The following is a 21,419-nucleotide window of genomic DNA, read 5'->3' as shown; positions in this document are numbered from 1 at the left end:
TTCTAAACTCATCTTTGATAAGTTTTCAAGGTTCTTTTTGGCCAAACTTTCAAACCTGGGTGCTCAGAATTAGACAAATAAGGCTAACATTTTCTATCTTGGTGACAGAAATCAATAAGAGCTGTGAGTGCTCGGGACATCTGAAAATCAGACCACTACTGACAAAGGCATGGATTTAGTGCCTAAGTATAGGCACCAAAGATTTTTTGTAAGTTATTTAGACACTGAGGGCTTGTCTTCTCTATCCCCCTAAATCAGCGTTGCTGCCATCAATGCAGTTGTGCCGATTTAGTGAGTCTGGTGAAGACACATGATGTTAACGGCAGAGCACTCTCCTGTCAACATAATTACTCCACCTCAATGAGATGTGGAAGCTATTTTGGCGGGAGAGCGTCTCCCACTGACAGCACGGCATAGACACCACTTTAAGTCGATGCAACTTACGTCACTCAGGGGGATGTTTTTTTCACACCCTTGAGTGACTTAACTTATATTAACTTAAGTGGTAGCATAGACCAGGCCTGATAAATGTTTGTCTTCATTACAGTTGATATAGGTGAGCTTTCACCTCTGAAGGATAGTACAGATTTTGAAGAGAAAAAAAGCCTCCAAGATCCGAACTTTGGACTAATATTTAGACTTTTCCATACCACAGGAGCATTTGGTGCTAGCTGTACAAACAGGTGGACTTTATTTTTTAAACCAAACATTTTCTTCCCTTTTAAACTATTTTCACAAATCTCTCCCAGGTGAAAAGTACCGCCAAATTCATACTTTTCAGTACAGGAATTCTATGACTTTCTAGAAGAGGCATCAATTTCTCTCTTAAACAGGCACTATCAATTTCCAAATAAAATTTCACCATACATAATTGTTGGTGTCATTTCACCATAAGGGATGTCAAATTATACCCTAGATTCATACTGTAAGATTCATCTCTTTTGGTTATTTTCTTATGGTCTAATCCTCTTATTTAGGGTCACATTTTCTTGAAATAAGGCCATTGCACAAAATGTACATTGGTGTTTTGGGATAATCTTGTATTTAGTACTCACTGTTCACTGTGACCTAGAGCATAAATGTCCACTTTAACCAGTAGATCATTAACTGGAACCTGTTCCCCGCCACTAATGAAAACAGATGTAGTTAGGGCATTCTTACATCATTAATTTATAAGTGAAATGTGGTGTCGTAGATGAAGTAGGAAGAATGAATACACTAACTCTTCCCATAACAAGCAGAATTGAACTAAGGTATGGTCCATTGCCAGAGGTGCCTTTGCCATCTCACGTTTTTTTGTTTTTCTTCTTCTTCTGTTTTAATTTTTTATTGTCTGCAGTGTTGCTGTAGCCATGTTGGTCCCCTGACATTAGACAGACAAGGTGGGTAAGGTAATATCTTTAATTGGATCAACTTCTGTTAGTGAAAGAGACAAGCTTTCAAACTACAAAGAGCTTGAAATAATAAATTCTATGGCTACGAAAAAAATGATAAGGAATTGGTAGCACCCTTGAAGGGGTTGGTCGGTCTGTAGAGAAGTCACCTCCATATCTCTGCTTCTCTTCTGTCCAAGGTTCTTAAGGCTGGGCCACTATCAACTCTTTGTGTTTAGGTATACAGGATGTCCCGCAGCTCCACCTCCTCCTGGTCATTGGATGAGAAAGAGGAGAGGATAGAGTCGTATGGATATTCTCTCTTCCTTCAACCTACAGACCCAGCAGCAGCCATTGTTATTCTCACATGGCTTGGCTCAACTCTCCAGGAGCATGGTAGAGTCTGTGTCCATCTTCCTAAAAACAGGCATTGTATAAAAAAGGGAGTGGGGCAGTAGAGGTAGCCTTTGTCCCACTCTAAGCCTCTTCTAACTCTTCTTTACTCCACTGAAATAAACAAAATTAAACTGGTATAAAACTGGAGTAATGGAGTGGTAAAACAGGCCCTATATTTTGAGTTATGACATTTACCATTCACTTGCCTATTTATGGAGAACAAATAGTTATTCTTAACTGCATTTAATAGCCATGCAGAAATCCGCATTCAGCTATATTCTGACTTCATGTCAGTACTTGTTCATCTGCTTTTTTTTTACACACATAACCAGGAATAGTGATAGACTGTGTTGTAGAAAGGATTATTGTGGTATATATGGAAGAATGTACAAGTCAGAAATTTAAATTAACATTTTTTCTGCATTTTTTTTTCAAATGGGGAATGATTTAAAAATTTTAGGAGGGTGAGTTTATTTGAAGCTATTTGAAAATGTGATAGAAAAATATAATGGAAATATTTTTTTCCAAAGCATTTCAGCAGATTATGTTTGTGGGGGCTGTTTTCATCAGTGTCCAATTACTCATCCTGTATTTGCTGCCAAGAGTGTCCAGAAAGAATAAAATGGATGTCTAATATTTTACCTAAATATATTTTTAGAAAGAAAAAAATCCAGGTTTCAAACGTTTTACATAAGTAAAATGTTTAATTTTTCATTATGTATTATGATGAATCGTCCGTGTTATCAAGATATGTGATCGTGCAATGGTTTTTGAATTAGTTTCTGTTCTGCTGTTAGGGCCTGATCCAACTAATAACTTCATGTTTCAGAGTAGCAGCCGTGTTAGTCTGTATTCGCAAACAGAAAAGGAGGACTTTTGGCACCTTAGAGACTGACAAATTTATTTGAGCATTAGCTTTCGTGAGCTGCAGTTCACTTCATCAGATGCATGCATTGTCACTGGATAATAGATCAGATTCTTAATTCTCAGTTCTTTGAACAGATGTAATCCCCAGTGAGGTTAATGAGAGCTAAGAGACTAACCAATTTATTTGAGCATAAGCTTACTTCATCGGATGCTCAAATAAACTGGTTAGTCTCTAAGGTGCCACAAGTACTCCTTTTCTTTTTGCGAATACAGACTAACACGGCTGTTACTCTGAAACCTGTCATGAATGAGAGCTGTACATGCCTATCTGATGGCAACGGTAGTCCTATATTATGGAAGCACCTGAAAGCTTCTGTTGAAATACAGCATTGGCAAGATATAATGGATCTAATTCAGCTCTCAAGTTCACACATGCAACTCTCATTGTGAGCTTAGGTGCATCTTAGATATGTGAATCTGAGGGCAGAATTTGCCCAAAGGAAATAAAGATAATTCTTTATCATACTGTATTACAAAAATATCATTATTTCCTCATTCTTCCATTTCAGTGAATATGTAAAGGGCGTATCAAGAGATAAATGCTTCCTGCCAAATTTGTTTTCTCATCATGCAGCAGCAAGTCTGTTTCTCGTGTCTCACATGAGAAGTAAATATAAGTGTTTGCAAACTACAAAGTCTGTCACATACCCCACCTATTATCTCACAAAACATGATGATCTGACATCAGCTGAACAAGTTGGATCACATCTCAGGTATTATAAAACATGTTCAAGCTCTTATGTTTGTTCATTTTTTAAAAATCAGAATTAAGTACTCAAATTAAAAAAGGGGGCAAATTCCGGAGACACAGCATAGTGGTACTTAAGTGCTGTTTTCTTAGGTACCCTGGTTCAAATCTGCTAATTCATCTTGAGCACCAGTCAATCATCCAGAAACAAAAAGGGCTAACACTTGCTTCTAATAAGTTTTGAAAATATTTTGCCTCTACAGTTTTCATTAGATAGACGGCCCTCATCATCTGAAAAAAAAAAACTCAGAGGATTTTTGATGACTCTTTCCTCCTCTCTCCCTCCCTACACAGATGGGTGGGGAAATTATTGAAATAAGTTGCGTGGGGAGGAAGAGAAAAAACAATGCAGGAGATAGAGGGAAAGATAGAGAAGAGAGGGTTAAGATAAACTTACGAAGTCTAAAGTGGAGAGAGAAAGAGAGAGAGAGAGAGAGATTTTGAGGAATAGAAGGGTACAATGTTTAAATTGTATTTGCAAAAAGAAAAGGAGTACTTGTGGCACCTTAGAGACTAACCAATTTATTTGAGCATAAGCTTTAGCTCACGAAAGCTTATGCTCAAATAAATTGGTTAGTCTCTAAGGTGCCACAAGTACTCCTTTTCTTTTTGTGAATACAGACTAACACGGCTGTTACTCTGTAAATTGTGTTTGACTTTCTTTCGGCTGCCAATCAACTAATGATGATATTTTCAAATAGCTTCAAATAAACTCACCCTCCTAAAATTTTTAAATCATTCCCCATTTGAAAAAAAAATGCAGAAAAAATGTTAATTTAAATTTCTGACTTGTACATTCTTCCATATATACCACAATAATCCTTTCTACAACACAGTCTATCACTATTCCTGGTTATGTGTGTAAAAAAAAAGCAGATGAACAAGTACTGACATGAAGTCAGAATATAGCTGAATGCGGATTTCTGCATGGCTATTAAATGCAGTTAAGAATAACTATTTGTTCTCCATAAATAGGCAAGTGAATGGTAAATGTCATAACTCAAAATATAGGGCCTGTTTTACCACTCCATTACTCCAGTTTTATACCAGTTTAATTTTGTTTATTTCAGTGGAGTAAAGAAGAGTTAGAAGAGGCTTAGAGTGGGACAAAGGCTACCTCTACTGCCCCACTCCCTTTTTTATACAATGCCTGTTTTTAGGAAGATGGACACAGACTCTACCATGCTCCTGGAGAGTTGAGCCAAGCCATGTGAGAATAACAATGGCTGCTGCTGGGTCTGTAGGTTGAAGGAAGAGAGAATATCCATACGACTCTATCCTCTCCTCTTTCTCATCCAATGACCAGGAGGAGGTGGAGCTGCGGGACATCCTGTATACCTAAACACAAAGAGTTGATAGTGGCCCAGCCTTAAGAACCTTGGACAGAAGAGAAGCAGAGATATGGAGGTGACTTCTCTACAGACCGACCAACCCCTTCAAGGGTGCTACCAATTCCTTATCATTTTTTTCGTAGCCATAGAATTTATTATTTCAAGCTCTTTGTAGTTTGAAAGCTTGTCTCTTTCACTAACAGAAGTTGATCCAATTAAAGATATTACCTTACCCACCTTGTCTGTCTAATGTCAGGGGACCAACATGGCTACAGCAACACTGCAGACAATAAAAAATTAAAACAGAAGAAGAAGAAAAACAAAAAAACGTGAGATGGCAAAGGCACCTCTGGCAATGGACCATACCTTAGTTCAATTCTGCTTGTTATGGGAAGAGTTAGTGTATTCATTCTTCCTACTTCATCTACGACACCACATTTCACTTATAAATTAATGATGTAAGAATGCCCTAACTACATCTGTTTTCATTAGTGGCGGGGAACAGGTTCCAGTTAATGATCTACTGGTTAAAGTGGACATTTATGCTCTAGGTCACAGTGAACAGTGAGTACTAAATACAAGATTATCCCAAAACACCAATGTACATTTTGTGCAATGGCCTTATTTCAAGAAAATGTGACCCTAAATAAGAGGATTAGACCATAAGAAAATAACCAAAAGAGATGAATCTTACAGTATGAATCTAGGGTATAATTTGACATCCCTTATGGTGAAATGACACCAACAATTATGTATGGTGAAATTTTATTTGGAAATTGATAGTGCCTGTTTAAGAGAGAAATTGATGCCTCTTCTAGAAAGTCATAGAATTCCTGTACTGAAAAGTATGAATTTGGCGGTACTTTTCACCTGGGAGAGATTTGTGAAAATAGTTTAAAAGGGAAGAAAATGTTTGGTTTAAAAAATAAAGTCCACCTGTTTGTACAGCTAGCACCAAATGCTCCTGTGGTATGGAAAAGTCTAAATATTAGTCCAAAGTTCGGATCTTGGAGGCTTTTTTTCTCTTCAAAATCTGTACTATCCTTCAGAGGTGAAAGCTCACCTATATCAACTGTAATGAAGACAAACATTTATCAGGCCTGGTCTATGCTACCACTTAAGTTAATATAAGTTAAGTCACTCAAGGGTGTGAAAAAAACATCCCCCTGAGTGACGTAAGTTGCATCGACTTAAAGTGGTGTCTATGCCGTGCTGTCAGTGGGAGACGCTCTCCCGCCAAAATAGCTTCCACATCTCATTGAGGTGGAGTAATTATGTTGACAGGAGAGTGCTCTGCCGTTAACATCATGTGTCTTCACCAGACTCACTAAATCGGCACAACTGCATTGATGGCAGCAACGCTGATTTAGGGGGATAGAGAAGACAAGCCCTCAGTGTCTAAATAACTTACAAAAAATCTTTGGTGCCTATACTTAGGCACTAAATCCATGCCTTTGTCAGTAGTGGTCTGATTTTCAGATGTCCCGAGCACTCACAGCTCTTATTGATTTCTGTCACCAAGATAGAAAATGTTAGCCTTATTTGTCTAATTCTGAGCACCCAGGTTTGAAAGTTTGGCCAAAAAGAACCTTGAAAACTTATCAAAGATGAGTTTAGAATAAAGCCCTGCTGTTGGGCTCAGTTCCTTGAGGAATGCAGAGGAGATGAAAACAGTTGTTCTCAGAGCTGTTCTTGAAGTGGGTGACAACAAAGCATTGGAGAAAATCTTTCTAAAGGTTTCCTCACTCCGTGCAAAGCTGCTGCCAGTTTCTCTCCAGACTTTACAAGCAATGAGCTAGTTCTCTAGTGTAAAAGTTAGAACTCTGGGTGCAGAAAGCAGTGATCAGAGTTCCAAGGAGCTTGGCCCCTCCCCCGGGCAGTAGCAGCGCCACAATGAGCATCTGGGAGAACAGTAATTATAGTAGCCCTTTTTCTTAGAGTCTTCAGAAGTTCAGGTCCAAGGCAATATGACAGTATAGGAATCTTGTTCCACTGGGAGTGTGATGTCATATGCATTGGTCCTATCACAGCAAAAGCAGAACTTCACTTTTTGTTTACTTCGCTGGACTGGAACTTTCAATGACAAGTTTATCAAAGTGCAGATTAACTAGGTTATATTGTAAACACTTGAGGAATCATGAGGATTAATTAATGTTTATAAAGATCTTTGAAAATGAAAAATGTTATGCAAGTGCTTATTACTGGATGACATTTACCCTCCTGAATTTACAGCCCTTCTTTCTATGGGCAGACAAATGAACATACATAGCAAGCTGTCACCATGCCTCAGTGGGTCACAGCTGAGAATACCAGATTCAGGACAAACTGCTAAGAAATGGGGCAGCCCCAACCCAAACTGGTGGTTATTCTTCCATAAGATACCGAGCCGGGAACAAAAGTAAACTTCTGTCTCATCACACTGGTACCTGTAGCCACTTTTAAAGCTTCATTTTCTATTACAAATGTCTCTTTATACATAGCTTTGAGAGAGCTTGCAGCCATTTTTTCCATCAGAGGAAGTGGCTTAAAGACAGTGGTCACAAGCTCCTTTCATATGAATGCCATTATGGAAGGTTTTGGGGTTTTTATATTTATATATATATATATATATATATGTTAACTAGCACACTACAGATGTTGCAGAAGACTTTTTTCAAAAACTAAGCATTACATTGCTAAATATCTTTAATTAAGTTAGTTTTATGAATTAATTTTCAAACACAGTCTTAAATTCAGTTATGTAACTTTGGGTATCTATTGCAAAAGCAATTTTGAATACTTCCTATAGAAAACAAAGTTTTAGAAGTAACTACAACTGCTGACTCTTCAGAAGAAATGAATCCAACATGACTGCTGTGATATCACAGTTCCTCCAGGACTCTTAAAATGTCTGCATTAACTCCTTGATGATATGATAACACTGTAAATAGTCTCGTAACAGTCGAGAACATAAAAACTACACACTTAGTATATTTACAAAGAACTGCAAATGAATAAGTGCTAAAGTTCAATGAAGGAAGCTGCTTATAGTATCTCACAGGAAATTTAGAGAGCTATCATTGAGCAGCTTCAATATTTTTTAGTGTTTTCCTTGGCACAACAGACCTAGAAGAACATCCCACATATTTGTGTAAGATCAATAGAAGTACACTGTATTGGACTGTGCTCCCAATGGCACACTAAGAACATACAGTATGATTTCTGGAGTATTTAGATTCTATCCCTTTACATATGATTTTTCTTGGCAGAGAAAGGCACATATTTTATAAATAGAAGTTTATCTAATGATACAAGGACATATATATGGTAAAGCTGTTCATAGGAAAATGATGAAAAAACGGAATCCTGTGCCTTTTGATATAATTTTAACATAGAAACTCTTGAAAGGAAATCATGGGTTTTTTTTTAAAAAAAGAAAGCCCATATTTTGTTTTCCTAAACAATTTATATTTTCTTTATGCTTACATTTTGCAGGCTGATTTACAAACATAAAAACAAATTGATTAAGTCCTTCCAGAATATAATATTCTTAAAATAATAGTAGTACTCAGAAAAAATATGTAGTTTTATAGAATGTACTGCATGTATTTATTTTGCAAAGTCCTGAAAAGAACAAAAAAAAATTTGAAGGTAACAAAAATAGTGTAAAGTTGTGCTTTGAGCCTATTGATAGCAATTATTTTTTCATAAATTACATATTATATTACATAAAATAAATCAATATTAGATATTTACTTCCTACAAAAATAATATCCTTGAAGAGCACTACATAAGAGCTAGGTATTGTAGTAAATATGTATTTTATTGTAAAACATGAAGCCTTACCCTGAATCTCTGAACTTGAAAGCCCTGTTTTTCTGTCATTTTAAGAAAGTGACTGAAGTTGAACTCATCAAGCAGAATATACACAGCAATCCCTCTGGTAGATGCCTCTACAATTTCTCTGAAGATATCCACATCTGTAAACATATCCATAATTATGGCAATGACCTGTTTTAAAAAAAGAAGAGAAACTACTATAATAAATTAATCAGTGTATAAATAGTATTCCTTCATGACCTCAAAATATATAACATTTTGAATAATGCATCTAATGAATTCGTACTCTCTACATGCCAAAAAGCCCTTTTTTTTCCATCCAGGATAGTTAACATGGTACAATTTTGGGGGGAAGAGGTGGAGCGGGGGGCAGATCTGGGGTCGGGCAGCGGGGAAGGGGGAAGAATGTGGTGGGGCAATGGGCGGGGCCATGGGCAAAACAGGGGAGGGGCCCCATGTTTGGAGCTCTGGCCAGGGCCGAGATCTCCTCTGCGGTCCTGACCAGAGCTGAGAGCTAGACTGCAGCCAGGGCCAAGCTCTGAGCATCCCCGCCCCTCGATGGCCCTGACCGAGCTCTCAGCCCTCTCCCTCAGAGTAGTGAGTGGGGGTATGGCCTTGGCCAGAAAAGGCGGGGCCTTCACCAGAAGAGGCAGGGCAGGGGGCTAGCCTCCCTGGGGGAAAGATTTACCCCCCCACAGCCATGTTCTCCATATAGGTACTTATAGACTGTGATCAAGTCTCTTTGTTAAGATAAACAGATTGTGTTCCTTGAATCTAACACTATAATTCATGTTTCTAATTCTTTAATCATTCTCATGGCTCTTCTCTGAACCCTCTCCTGTTTATCAACATCCTTCTTGAATTGTGAACACCAGAACTGGACACAGTACTCCAGCAATGGTAGCACAAGTTCCAAATACAGAGGTCACATGACCTCTCTACTCCTATGAGATTACCCTGTTTATCCATCCAAGGATCATATTAGCCTTTTTGGCCACAGCTTCCCACTGGGAGCTGATGTTCAGCTGATTATCCACCACAATCCTGAAATCTTTTTCAGAATCACTGCTTCCCTGGACGGAGTCCCCCATCCATCCTGTAAGTATGGCCTACTTTCTTTGTTCCTAGATGTATACATTTACATACATTAAAAGACATATTGTTTTCTTGCACCCATCTTACCAAGTGATCCAGATTTCTCTGTGTCAGTGAGCTGGACTCTTCATGATTTACCACTCCCCCAGTTTTTGTGTAATCTGAAAACTTTATCAGTGATGATTTTGTGTTTTCTTCCAGGTCATTAATAAAAATGCTACATAGAATAGGGTCAGGAACCAATCCCTGAGGCACCCCACTAGAAACACACCTGCTCAATGATGATTCCCTGTTTACAATTACATTTTGAGATCATTACATAATGGTCTTGTCTGGCTTCAAATTTATTAATATTCCTTGAATTTCTGGTTCTTTGCACTCATGTACCCCCCTCCGCACTGGAGGTGCAGTTTTGTAATTAATTAGAGATCAAGACTTGGCAAAAACACTGAGGATTACACAGTTAATTAGTATGTTAATTTGTTTAAAGCGCTACTGATAGCATTAGCAGCTTTATTTATATTCTGCATCAGTTTCAAAGTACTGAATTTAGAGTTGTGTTTTAAATTGTTTTTAAAAGCTCATCTGCAGAAATAATGTCTATGCTAATAGTAGCAGCAGGAAGTCACAAAACAATGAGATCTACTAAGGGAGAGCGCAGAGGAAGAAGTGATACAAATTCAAAACATATACAAAAAGAAAAGGAGTACTTGTGGCACCTTAGAGACTAACCAATTTATTTGAGCATAAGCTTTCGTGAGCTACAGCTCACTTCATCGGATGCATACCATGGAAAGTGTAGAAGATCTTTTTATACACACAAAGCATGAAAATATACCTCCTCAAAAAGATCTTCTACACTTTCCACAGTATGCATCCGAAGAAGTGAGCTGTAGCTCACAAAAGCTTATGCTCAAATAAATTGGTTAGTCTCTAAGGTGCCACAAGTACTCCTTTTCTTTTTGCGAATACAGACTAATACGGCTGTTACTCTGAAACCTGTCAAAACATATACAGCAAGTCACAAAATTGTCCATTGCACAAATGCTGTACGGAACAATGTTATTTTGGGTTAATTGATACCTATCCTGTTGTAAAGGAATTCCCCATAATCTGAGTAGTACTTAAAAGTATGCTGAAGTGTTTACCTATAAACTGTCTTTGTTCTTTTTGAAACACTTTATAATCCTTGAAAAACAGAAGTGTCTTCTGAAACAAATGGCTATGTTCATTTTGTAAAATGTACAGTGTTCAAATTTTACAATCAATACTGACTGATTTAAATGGTACTTTCCAGCCAAACATTGCCAGAATCTTAACTCCAGCAGAAATCTTTACACACCTTTTCAAAATTATCACTCAGCAATAAAAAGTGACCTTGAACTGAAAACAACTAAGCATTCTTCACTGTCAGAGGAGGAAGGTAGTAGGCTGCGTAAGCAAAAGTGCTCACAGAGAAAACAGAAAATTGAATTGCTCCCACTGATTTAGGATTAGATAGTAATAGCTGAAAATGACTACTCCTATAATTTAGGTTTATTTTCTCTCCTAGTATTCAAATTTTAGTCTGTATTTGTCATAGATTAGATATACAAATGTACCCACTCCCGCACATTTGCTACTGTCTTCTATATTTTCTAAGTGGTGCATGGGTTTTCAATAGGTAAGGCCAAATTGGCTCTCAGTTACATCGATTACAAATATGTAACTCCACTGAAGTCAATAGGCTCAAAATTTTTCCCATTTAAATAAATAGTTTTCATTGACTTTACCGAAGGTACTGTCAGGTTTTATAATCTACACTTACATCAGTGAAAGAAGCAGAGCAGAATTAGACTCACAGTACGAGTAAAATGTCACGTTACTTTAAAAATGTAGATAAATTTAAAAAGAAAAGGAGTACTTGTGGCACCTTAGAGACTAACCAATTTATTTGAGCATGAGCTTTCGTGAGCTACAGCTCACTTCATCAGATGTTTACCGTGGAAACTGCAGCAGACTTTATATACACACAGAAATCATGAAACAATACCTCCTCCCACCCCACTGTCCTGCTGGTAATAGCTTATCTAAAGTGATCAACAGGTGGGCCATTTCCAGCACAAATCCAGGTTTTCTCACCCTCCACCCCCCCACACAAATTCACTCTCCTGCTGGTGCTAGCCCATCCAAAGTGACAACTCTTTACATAATCAAGTCGGGCTATTTCCTGCATAGATCAAGGTTTTCTCACATCCCCCCCACCCCCATACACACACAAACTCACTCTCCTGCTGGTAATAGCTCATCTAAACTGACCATTCTCCAGGTTTAAATCCAAGTTAAACCAGAACATCTGGGGGGGGGGGGGGGTAGGAAAAAACAAGAGGAAACAGGCTACCTTGCATAATGACTTAGCCACTCCCAGTCTCTATTTAAGCCTAAATTAATAGTATCCAATTTGCAAATGAATTCCAATTCAGCAGTTTCTCGCTGGAGTCTGGATTTGAAGTTTTTTTGTTTTAAGATAGCGACCTTCATGTCTGTGATTGCGTGACCAGAGAGATTGAAGTGTTCTCCGACTGGTTTATGAATGTTATAATTCTTGACATCTGATTTGTGTCCATTTAAGAACGCAATGCCATCCACAGCCTCAGAAACAACTCTGACATCATAATCAAAAAGGCTGACAAAGGAGGTGCTGTTGTCATCATGAATAGGTCGGAATATGAACAAGAGGCTGCTCGGCAGCTCTCCAACACGAGTTTCTACAAGCCATTACCCTATGATCCCACTGAGAGTTACCAAAAGCAACTACAGCATTTGCTCAAGAAACTTCCTGAAAAAGCACAAGATCAAATCCGCACAGACACACCCCTGGAACCCCGACCTGGGATATTCTATCTACTACCCAAGATCCATAAACCTGGAAATCCTGGGCGCCCCATCATCTCAGGCATTGGCACCCTGACAGCAGGATTGTCTGGCTATGTAGACTCCCTCCTCAGGCCCTACGCTACCAGCACTCCCAGCTACCTTCGAGACACCACTGACTTCCTGAGGAAACTTCAATCCATCGGTGATCTTCCTGATAACACCATCCTGGCTACTATGGATGTAGAAGCCCTCTACACCAACATTCCACACAAAGATGGACTACAAGCCGTCAAGAACACTATCCCCGATAATGTCACGGCTAACCTGGTGGCTGAACTTTGTGACTTTGTCCTTACCCATAACTATTTCACATTTGGGGACAATGTATACCTTCAGATCAGCGGCACTGCTATGGGTACCCGCATGGCCCCACAGTATGCCAACATTTTTATGGCTGATTTAGAACAACGCTTCCTCAGCTCTCGTCCCCTAAAGCCCCTACTCTACTTGCGCTATATTGATGACATCTTCATCATCTGGACCCATGGAAAAGAAGCCCTTGAGGAATTCCACCATGATTTCAACAATTTCCATCCCACCACCAACCTCAGCCTGGTCCAGTCCACACAAGAGATCCACTTCCTGGACACTACAGTGCTAATAAACAATGGCCACATAAACACCACCCTATACCGTAAACCTACTGACCGCTATTCCTACCTGCATGCCTCCAGCTTTCACCCTGACCACACCACACGATCCATCGTCTACAGCCAAGCTCTGCGATACAACCTCATTTGCTCCAACCCCTCGGACAGAGACAAACACCTACAAGATCTCTGTCAAGCTTTCTTACAACTACAATACCCACCTGCAGAAGTAAAGAAACAGATTGATAGAGCCAGAAGAGTTCCCAGAAGTTACCTACTACAGGACAGGCCTAACAAAGAAAATAACAGAACGCCACTAGCCGTCACCTTCAGCCCCCAACTAAAACCCCTCCAACGCATTATTAAGGATCTACAACCTATCCTAAAGGATGACCCAACACTCTCACAAGTCTTGGGAGACAGGCCAGTCCTTGCCTACAGACAGCCCCGCAACCTGAAGCAAATACTCACCAACAACCACATACCACACAACAGAACCACTAACCCAGGAACTTATCCTTGCAACAAAGCCCGTTGCCAATTGTGCCCACATATCTATTCAGGGGACACCATCACAGGGCCTAATAACATCAGCCACACTATCAGAGGCTCGTTCACCTGCACATCCACCAATGTGATCTATGCCATCATGTGCCAGCAATGCCCCTCTGCCATGTACATTGGTCAAACTGGACAGTCTCTACGTAAAAGAATAAATGGACACAAATCAGATGTCAAGAATTATAACATTCATAAACCAGTCGGAGAACACTTCAATCTCTCTGGTCACGCAATCACAGACATGAAGGTCGCTATCTTAAAACAAAAAAACTTCAAATCCAGACTCCAGCGAGAAACTGCTGAATTGGAATTCATTTGCAAATTGGATACTATTAATTTAGGCTTAAATAGAGACTGGGAGTGGCTAAGTCATTATGCAAGGTAGCCTGTTTCCTCTTGTTTTTTCCTACCCCCCCCCCCCCCAGATGTTCTGGTTTAACTTGGATTTAAACCTGGAGAATGGTCAGTTTAGATGAGCTATTACCAGCAGGAGAGTGAGTTTGTGTGTGTATGGGGGTGGGGGGGATGTGAGAAAACCTTGATCTATGCAGGAAATAGCCCGACTTGATTATGTAAAGAGTTGTCACTTTGGATGGGCTAGCACCAGCAGGAGAGTGAATTTGTGTGGGGGGGTGGAGGGTGAGAAAACCTGGATTTGTGCTGGAAATGGCCCACCTGTTGATCACTTTAGATAAGCTATTACCAGCAGGACAGTGGGGTGGGAGGAGGTATTGTTTCATGATTTCTGTGTGTATATAAAGTCTGCTGCAGTTTCCACGGTAAACATCTGATGAAGTGAGCTGTAGCTCACGAAAGCTCATGCTCAAATAAATTGGTTAGTCTCTAAGGTGCCACAAGTACTCCTTTTCTTTTTGCGAATACAGACTAACACGGCTGTTCCTCTGAAACCAGATAAATTTAAATAAGTTTTCAATGATAAGAAAAAAACAAACATTTTCGCTGAATAGCGCTTTGGTTTTAAGAAATGAAATGAAATTTATATCAGCGGAAAGCAAAATAAGTGTCTTTAAAGCGACACAGTATCTGTTCACAGTATTTCAAACTAAGGTCTCGTCTACACTACACGTCAACCTAACTTTGTAAGTGTCTACACTACAACGTTGCTCCTGCCAATGTACGTGACCCACTACACCAACCTACTAACTTCCCCTCTGCAAGAGGAGTAGTGCTTAGATCGATGTAGTTAGGGCAATGCAGTGTCCCTGTAGACACTGTGTTACTTACATTGCCCACTGGCTTTCAGCCCTGTGCCTGGTTCACAGCTGGAGCCCTCCGCCCCAGGGCTGACAGCCCCAGTTGTCATTCCCATGTGGGGCTGCCCGCCGTGCCTCTGCGGTGCTGTAAGTGTAGAGAAGCTCTCAGTTCCTAAAAAGAACAGGAGTACTTGTGGCACCTTAGTCTCTAAGGTGCCACAAGTACTCCTGTTCATTTTGCAGATACAGACTAACACAGCTGCTACTCTGAAATCACCTCCATAAAAGTACCAGAACATGTTAATAAATGATTCACAGCTCTCTCCAATAAAAAACAAAACACATTTATCTGATAATGGTTTGAATATAGGAAATGATGTCTTTGTAAATCAGGGATCGGCAACGTTTGGCCTGCGGCCCGCCACGGTAAGCCTCCTGGCAGGCCGGGCTGGTTTCTTTACCTGCCACATCTGTGGTTCGCTGCTCCAGGCCCATGGGGGCTGCAGGAAGAGGCACAGACCGAGGGATGTACTGGTCACCGCTTCAAACAGCCCCCATTGGCCCGGAGCAGCGAAGTGCAATGCGATCGGCCGAACCTGCGGATGCGGCAGGTAAACAAACCAGCCCGGCCCGCCAGGGGGCTTACCCTGGCGGGCCGCGGGCCACAGGTTGCCGGTCCCTGAACTAGTCATTCAAGGTGAGGGGTTGAGACACATTGGTAGGGTATGGGGTTGGAGCTTTTACTGCCCTGCTGGATCCATTCTGAAAATCGCCGACGACTTCACTCTCCCGGACTGTTCAGCCAATTCCTCTCACAACCAGTGAATTCACTTTGAGAAAAATGGATACCAAGTGGAGGCTACTTTTTTTCTTTTTTTTTTTTTTTTAAAGACTTTGAGCATGTGAACAGCAGAGAAGAGATGTTCTCTGATTCATCTGCTTCTTTCGTTCATGCTTTACTGGAAAGGGCAACCCCCAAGGTACTGATAAACCAGCAGGAACACTCAAGACCTACCTTCACTGCACTAGCATGCACTAATTCCTTGTAGTACACACGAGCCCTAAAACACAAACGCTGCGACAGAAATACATGAGTGTACAGCCCTTCAGGAAACTCGGAGAAAGCGATAAATCTGCTTGTCCCGCAAAGAAATCAGGAAGGGCCCAGTTTGAAGTAAAATCTGATGGGGAAAGCACTTTGCTGACCTTTTAAAGGCTCTAGCCTTAGGGGTTTCTGAGAGCCAGTTAAAAGCCAACACAACCCAGCAGATTACAAATTCAGATTTAGAAAACAAGAGGGAGTGTGGGTGGAGGTACTTAAAAGGCAGAGAACCTCTGACCTATGAATGTAAAGGTAACTGAGTGAACCCCCAAATCAAGGAGGAGATGGAAAGAGACTTTCCAAGATCTAATGCCCTTAATGGCAAACTGGAGGAGTCCCTGTATAATCTAGCCCTGGCCCAGCTACTACCATACCTATCTAGCTTGTTGATGATGGGCCAAATTCAGGAACCATAATCTCTGATTTAGGGTTAACTGATACCTTCCCCAGCAGCATGTCATAAGACTAGCTGGCTCCATTCCAGGAGTTCTTTATGGTCATGGTCAAGAACTCTGATCAGTATGCTGTGTTTGTCACAGTCCTTTGGAGGGATTCACGGCCACTAGAAAGAGACCTTCCCTTCACCCTCTTCTCTGATGACCATTAGACTCAACCAACAAACTATTACTGCTGGGCTACTGCCCAGGGAGGAACAGATGACACTGATCAGTTTCCTGACCACACTAGTGCAAGTAGTAACTTTGCTATATTTTAATAAGAAAATTAAAATGTTTCTTACAGCAGACATGTATTAAAGTATAGTCTGTTTAAAACCATAAAGAATATGTTTTGAATGATTAAAGTTAGATGCTTTATTCTGTACTGCTAATTTTTAGTACATAATACACATTATACAACCTTGTTACTCTGTAAAAGGCCTGTGAGCTGAAGTCATGGGAAATTTTAGCTGAGTAAGGAGTGCTGAATAGATCCCTAAATCTTTTGTAATGTTGTTATTCTTTATAAAGCCAATATGGGTGGACATATCCATATTTTCATATGTTTCTTCACTGCTAATTCACTGAGTTTGCATTTTCAAGGTCTCAGTTTTAAAATGTGTTATAAATCTGAATAGAATTAATAGTTATCCACTGAAATATACTTTCAAGTGTTTTAGTTGCTTGCTTTTAGCATGCTTTTACCCATTTTCCTCAATAAGAAATAAAATCCTGTTATTACATTAGGAAAAATACATGATTTTCTCTTTTACCAATAATTCTAAAATATTCAAATACTGAGATCATAACAACATCATTAAAAACTTATTTCACAGAAGAGGAAGGTATTGCAGCACATACAGTGAAAGGTTCAGGCACTGTCTTCTCCTGGCAGAACCTACAGCAGGTCTCCACCTATGGAATTAGCTGGAGTAGAAATGCATGGCACAACCTGCCTATGACTTCCTCTGCCAATAGTCTACAGCCAGCAGGTGTAGCGCAAAAAAGAAAAAAAAAAAAAAAGGGTGGGACAAGCCAGGAGGGTGTTAGGCTGGCAAAGAGAGATGTTGATTCACTGCATCTTGCAGGCTTCCTCCACTGCTGTGGCTTGTATGGATCCCCAACTGGATTTTGAAAGCTACCCTACCTCTGGAGTGAATCTTCCCTCTGGCTGCGTTTGAATCTGGGCTATGGGAGCTAATATCAGGCAACAATCTAAGACTCTTACAATACAGTATAACAATAACCCACAACACAGTGTGTCTTAGCAGGCTATTAGTGCACTGCTTGGGTGCATTGTGAGGCATTACTTTGAAGTGTACAAACTGTCTACTAATGCCCAACCTGGAGTGCCTTACTGCTCGTAATTTTATGTTATTTTTTTAAATTAAACATAGGTTGAGGTGGTTTATGCAACATATCCTTCCATTACAAAAAAGTAGTTTTGAAACCAATAGATACTGCACCTGTTTATCTCAGGGCTGATTGATCTCCCAGTGCTTGGTTGAAATGCCAAGATCACACGAGCTAACTCCAAGGAACATGATTTATTAGAATATAAGCTTCATGTTTAGTGAAATTCTAACAACTAAATGGATGAATATTATCCACCCTCCTAACACAACTATCGAAAAACAAGACAATGCTCATAGGCCAAATCTCTGCTGACTTACAACTTATGCAATACCCATTAAGTTAATGTCTTTGCATGAAGTAAATCAGGACCAAATTTGGCTCCATTTATTCAAATTTAATGCATTCTAATTGATTCTGCATTAAAGCTGAAAACAACAAATCACAGTCAAGAAATATACTTCTACCTATATACTGTTACATTCTTTAGAAGGAATTTCCATCATCCATTAAAATCCACTGGAGTGAAGGCGGAGGCCCAACTTTAAACATCCAATTAACTACACTAACAGAAACAACACAACACCCGCCCAACCTCCTCTCCCTCTGCCCCGCCAACCTCCCATCTCAAAAAACACCACCCTTATACTTTCTGTTCTGTAAATATTAAATGTACACAAATTCTAGCAACAATACCTGCAGGGCAGAATTAGGTCAATTCCTTCTCCTAATCACCATACAAAAAGAACATTAAACTTCTGATACTGCCTCAAAGCACCAAATAATGCCTCGACCACAAAGAATTACAGAATCAAATACTAAATCTAAATGAAAGTGTAATGAACTCATAATATTATGTCTTAATAACACTTATCATCTCAAACAGTGATTCAAACAAACTCATCCAAGAATGAATAGTATTCATGAGGCTAATGACACCAATAAATGTGTCACTGGAAGAAAAAAAAAACAGCAAGTTAGATTGCTACAGATCTCCGCATATCCTATCTCATCACTGCAGAATGTGCAAAGCTAAGGCGAACTCTTACAAAATACTGAATCCGTGACCATAAACTACAGATTAAAACTGGGAGACCCAAAGTGCAGATGAAAGATTGTGCAACCAATGTGACTAGGATTTATATGTAGAGAAATTCTCTACTCCACTATCCAAGACACATTTGAGAAAGATATTTCATTGAATTATTAGAAATGCTAAAATACTTGCTATAAAAAATGAGGAAAAATATTGCATTACCCCTAGCAGAAAGGAAAGATATAGCAGAAATAGCATCAGCTAAATTTCAAAAGGATATGGGATAAAATTTCAAACGCATTAAGAAGATCTGACCTCCAAATTGCACCTGCCTTTCAAATAATTGAGGGGCTCTGCCATTTTCTCACTTTGGCAGCACTTCTGCAGCTCGTCAACATGCCAATAAAGCACTACTGAAATGCACTGTGCGCTTCTATGGCCTGCATTACAATATTACAATAAATGAGGAGAGGACCAAGATTAACCCAGTCACAAATGTAATTACAGTATTACAGCTCTCTTCTGACCAGTGACTGTAAAAATGGCCTCATGTAGTTCCATGTTTATTATCTCTCAGTGATTCTGGACCAAATCTGTTTGGTTTATAAATAAAAAAAAGCGTTTCTATTTTAGATGCCAGCCTTGCTAACTCAGTTCCGAAAATTAAGCAAGATTCTTTCCAACTTGCGCATTATTCATGGTAATAAAGGTTCAACAGGCTAAATTAGTCTCTCAATTAGACCACACCATGTCTTAAAGTTATGCCTTCAACAATACCTGTTCAAATCCATTGCCTTTCTAGGGGAAAATATGCTGTTTTGCAAATATTTTAAAAAAGACCTGTATAGCTGTTTCACTGAAAAGCCTACCACTTCTATGTTCTGGAGTAGGGATTAGAAATTTTCGCAGGGGGGACCGCACTGGTATCAGAGATATGTCTTTTTCTTTCTGCAAACCCCTTCCTCATTCACTCATACACTCTCCAACTTCTGCAACAATAAGGGAGCAGTCCTACAGAGATCAGTCTCCTTCACTATACAACCCTGATTCATTCCCAGGGCACTGTCCCTCCTGTGCACTGAATGAGGCAGAGGTCTTACAAAAAGAATAGTATATGACCATGCAATTAAAGAATATCATAGTGCACAGGTGGCGAGAGAGCCAAATTTAGGTTGCACAGGCAACCGTAAATATGACATTTCCTAACTTTTGAGTGCTTGACTGTGCAAGCTAAATAAAATTATCTTAATGTAGTAGGATCTTTATGTAAATTATTTTAGGAAACACTAAACAAATTTATTATGCCCAATTATAAAAGTCCCCCCAGTGTGAATCATCAGCAGAATCTGAACCTTGAGCCTTCAGCACCACAGCAGTCTGCTGCTACTGGAGGTACAGGACTAGCTACGCAAACTAGCAGCACAAGACGGCTGCTATTCCAGAGGGTACCTGGGCCACTGGGACCATGTGCTCAGTCTGGAGGAAGGTCAAGAGGGTCCTGGCCTGGGTATCTTTGCCTCCAGGAATCAGGGAAACTCCTGTCCCATATAGTGCTTCCAGAAGGGTAGATGGGATGCGGAGGTCCTATGCTAGGTTCAGGTGATGAGATGAGGGGAAAGCTCAGCCCCTTACCCCGACTGCTACAGTTGATCCAGTAGCTCTTAGCTATTCCTAATCCAGCGGGTGCTACTGGCTGCTGCTTTGATGACACTGGAAGACAGCAATATTTATTCAGCTCTTCAGAATGTTCTGATTCAGTTGCTATTTTGGCAGGCTGCCAAAGTTTTCCTACAAGCAACAGAAATTATTTAGCAATTTTTAATAGTTTATAATTCACCTAAACCAAAATGGAATTACAAATTAGGAACAATAAATAAATGGATTGTTACCAGTTCCCCCTAAAATATGTTAATGTTTGTGTTGTTATGAGTATACCAACATGTATAGGATGTGTAATCTGCCTGAGTCTGTGTTATGAGAACCTTACATTTTATTTTAAATTTGTATTTTTATGTGTAAGATTTTGTATTTTAATTTAGAGAGACTGTTCAAAATGCACAATTATACACATCCACACACTATAAATTTTAATCATTTCTTCAAACTATCAATAGTAGTTACAGCATGCTATGCACTAATGTCTTACCACATTTAAACTTCGTAGTTGCTATAGTATTAGAGCTGTACTACTAACAAACAAGCAACCACAACAGCTGATACGAAAGCACAGGCGGATTGGATTTTTAGTTCATTATATGCTTTTCGGCTAAAAAGATTGAAAGATTTGGCATTTGTTTACTTCCTCTCCTTCAGTTCACACCGCTGGTTGCTCTGTTGGTCACCTACATAAAATTAGCAGGTGTTTCTTTTTTGTTGTTCGCTTTTGAACAACTTGTTATTAACCTTTCAGATTTGAGTTTGATGTATTAGTGCAAATGACCTATTCCCAGTTAATGTTATTTTTTTTTGAAGCTGACTTTAGTGAAAGAGATTATACTATTAAAATAAAAAACAATTAGAA

The 21,419-nt window shown here is 39.6% G+C and overlaps 1 protein-coding gene across 1 annotated transcript in view; it reads right to left on the bottom strand.

The window, feature by feature from the left end:
* The window catches only part of FAM83B (family with sequence similarity 83 member B), a 64,377-nt gene that overhangs the window by 12,824 nt on the left and 30,134 nt on the right, over window positions 1–21,419 (bottom strand). Inside the window, exon 2 of the mRNA XM_073335118.1 lies at window positions 8,601–8,765. Within this exon, the coding sequence (XP_073191219.1) occupies window positions 8,601–8,765 (165 nt within the window). The remainder of the gene's footprint in view (window positions 1–8,600; window positions 8,766–21,419) is intronic.

This window comes from Lepidochelys kempii, chromosome 3 (genome assembly GCF_965140285.1).
Source record: "Lepidochelys kempii isolate rLepKem1 chromosome 3, rLepKem1.hap1, whole genome shotgun sequence".
NCBI lineage: Eukaryota > Metazoa > Chordata > Testudines > Cheloniidae > Lepidochelys > Lepidochelys kempii.
This window is presented reverse-complemented; position numbering and strand designations above follow the sequence as displayed.